General features: G+C 36.8%; 1 protein-coding gene across 1 annotated transcript; it reads left to right on the top strand.

The window, feature by feature from the left end:
• Positions 1 to 710: 710 nt before the first annotated feature.
• On the top strand, positions 711 to 1815 carry LOC118806357 (C-C motif chemokine 3-like 1). Its single transcript, XM_036567768.1, has 3 exons — positions 711 to 892; positions 1036 to 1150; positions 1606 to 1815. The coding sequence occupies exons 1-3, from the start codon at positions 829 to 831 to the stop codon at positions 1760 to 1762; spliced, it is 336 nt and encodes a 111-aa protein (XP_036423661.1). The 5' UTR covers positions 711 to 828; the 3' UTR covers positions 1763 to 1815.

Below are 1815 nucleotides of genomic sequence, written 5' to 3'. Positions count from 1 at the left end.
TTGGGCTTGTTTTAATACGCAGAGATTTCTCCGGATTCCCTGAATATTTTTTCAATATTTTTTTAATATTTAGAAATTTCTGCACTGTATAGATGAAAAGCTGAAAATCATTGCAACAACCTACTAGGGAATATTGTTCTTAAACTACTGAATTTTTTGCTGATGCATTTTTGGTAAAGTGGTCTTGACCCATCCTCACTCATAAAGGACTCAATCATGATTACATCACCTCTTTCATGTTTTCTGAACATTTAACAATATCCCTAGTTTTAAATCACCCCTGTCCCAACTTATTTAGAATGTGTTGCAGGAATCAGTTTCAGAATTAATGTATACTTACAAAAAATCATAGTTGATAAAACATTAAATGTCTTATCTTTGTACTGTTTTTGTTCAAATACAGATTAAAGTGAATTTGAAATCACTGCTTTCTGTTTTTAATTAGCATTTTACCCACTGTCTCAACTTTCTGGAACTTATTTTGTAAATAATTTTAATAAATTGCTGATTCATGAAGAAATGTAAAGACTTTTTTTCTTTCAGTGAATTCAAGTTGGGGTTTACAGGGTCACAGAGCTCTGAGAGAAAGGAACACGTGAGAAGAAGTGAAGAAAAGAGGAAGGAATGACCAGAATACTTTCAGCTTTAAGACGATACTCAGAAAATCAGTTCTCATGGATCTGGTGCTGGGAACAGCTCTCTGTCCCTATATAATGATGACCAGAGCACTGACTCTACACTCACACTCACTGCTCTCTACTCCACAGCAGAAGACCCTCCACTCTCTCCAGCTCCGTCTCTCTGGCTGAAATCAGACGCTCTGCTAGAATGAGGATCCTGTCTGCTCTGCTGGTGCTGCTGCTGCTCTGCTCTCTCCAGCTGACCTCTAGTGGTGAGTGGACTGAACACACTGAGCTGTGTTACTGTCAGTGTTATTATAGATTATAAAGACGGGAGCAAAATTACATCACAATGAGAATCAGGCATTTGTGTATTGAGGTTGTGGTGTTAATGTGGTGTTTGTGATCCCTGCAGCTCCAGCTGAACTCTCCTCTGACTGCTGTACCAAGCTGACTAAGATGAAGATCCCTCTGGTCTTTGTGGAGTCCTATTGGAAAACGAGTAGTAACTGCCCCCTTAAAGCCATTGTGTGAGTATTAATGATCCGACTTTTTTACTCTGATTATATGATGGGGGAAAACACACCTGCATTAAATGCTTTACAGTCAAATACAAAAGTTTGTCAAATTACACATTTTGTTGATACAGGGAACAGACTTAAATATGGCATTTTACTGCTAATTTTAGTGCACAATTTCTTTTTAACATTTTAGAAAAACAGAAAATATAAATGTTGGCAACATATTTTTCACAACATGTTAAAGGATGAAAACAAAAAGTAATTGTGTGTTAAAATGTGCAGAAGTGTGTTGTTTGTAGATGATGTGTAACTTATTTTCACCTTGAAAATCAACTAAACTTTGCCTATGACTGTATATACTCAGCTTAAGCCTCAACACAATCTCTATTGTTTCACCTTCTCAATATGAGATGATATGATTCTTTATTTTCCAGCTTCTAATTATTTTTCATCTTCTCCTGCAGATTTCTCACTAAAAAAGGAAATAAGATTTGTGTGGATCCGGATGCTGTGTGGGTCAGCAGTCATGTCGCCACTGTGGACAAACGCACAGGCAATGATATGACAGCAAGAACTTCAACTACAACTCCCAAAATGCTCTCACTTACAAAGCTCCCTTAACTTATTGTTTTCTGAACTGAATCTCAGAATTGTACACATTGAAACACTGAAAG

Source organism: Colossoma macropomum, unplaced genomic scaffold (genome assembly GCF_904425465.1).
Source record: "Colossoma macropomum unplaced genomic scaffold, Colossoma_macropomum, whole genome shotgun sequence".
Taxonomy (NCBI): domain Eukaryota; kingdom Metazoa; phylum Chordata; class Actinopteri; order Characiformes; family Serrasalmidae; genus Colossoma; species Colossoma macropomum.
Note: the sequence above shows the minus strand (reverse complement) of the source record. Positions and strands in the feature narration are given on the sequence as shown.

Coding starts and splice junctions, on each gene's coding strand:
- LOC118806357 (XM_036567768.1), top strand. CDS start 829: ATGAGGATCCTGTCTGCTCTGCTGGTGCTGCTGCTGCTCTGCTCTCTC. Junction 893..1,035: donor TCTCCAGCTGACCTCTAGTG/GTGAGTGGACTG, acceptor TGATCCCTGCAG/CTCCAGCTGAACTCTCCTCT. Junction 1,151..1,605: donor TGCCCCCTTAAAGCCATTGT/GTGAGTATTAAT, acceptor CTTCTCCTGCAG/ATTTCTCACTAAAAAAGGAA.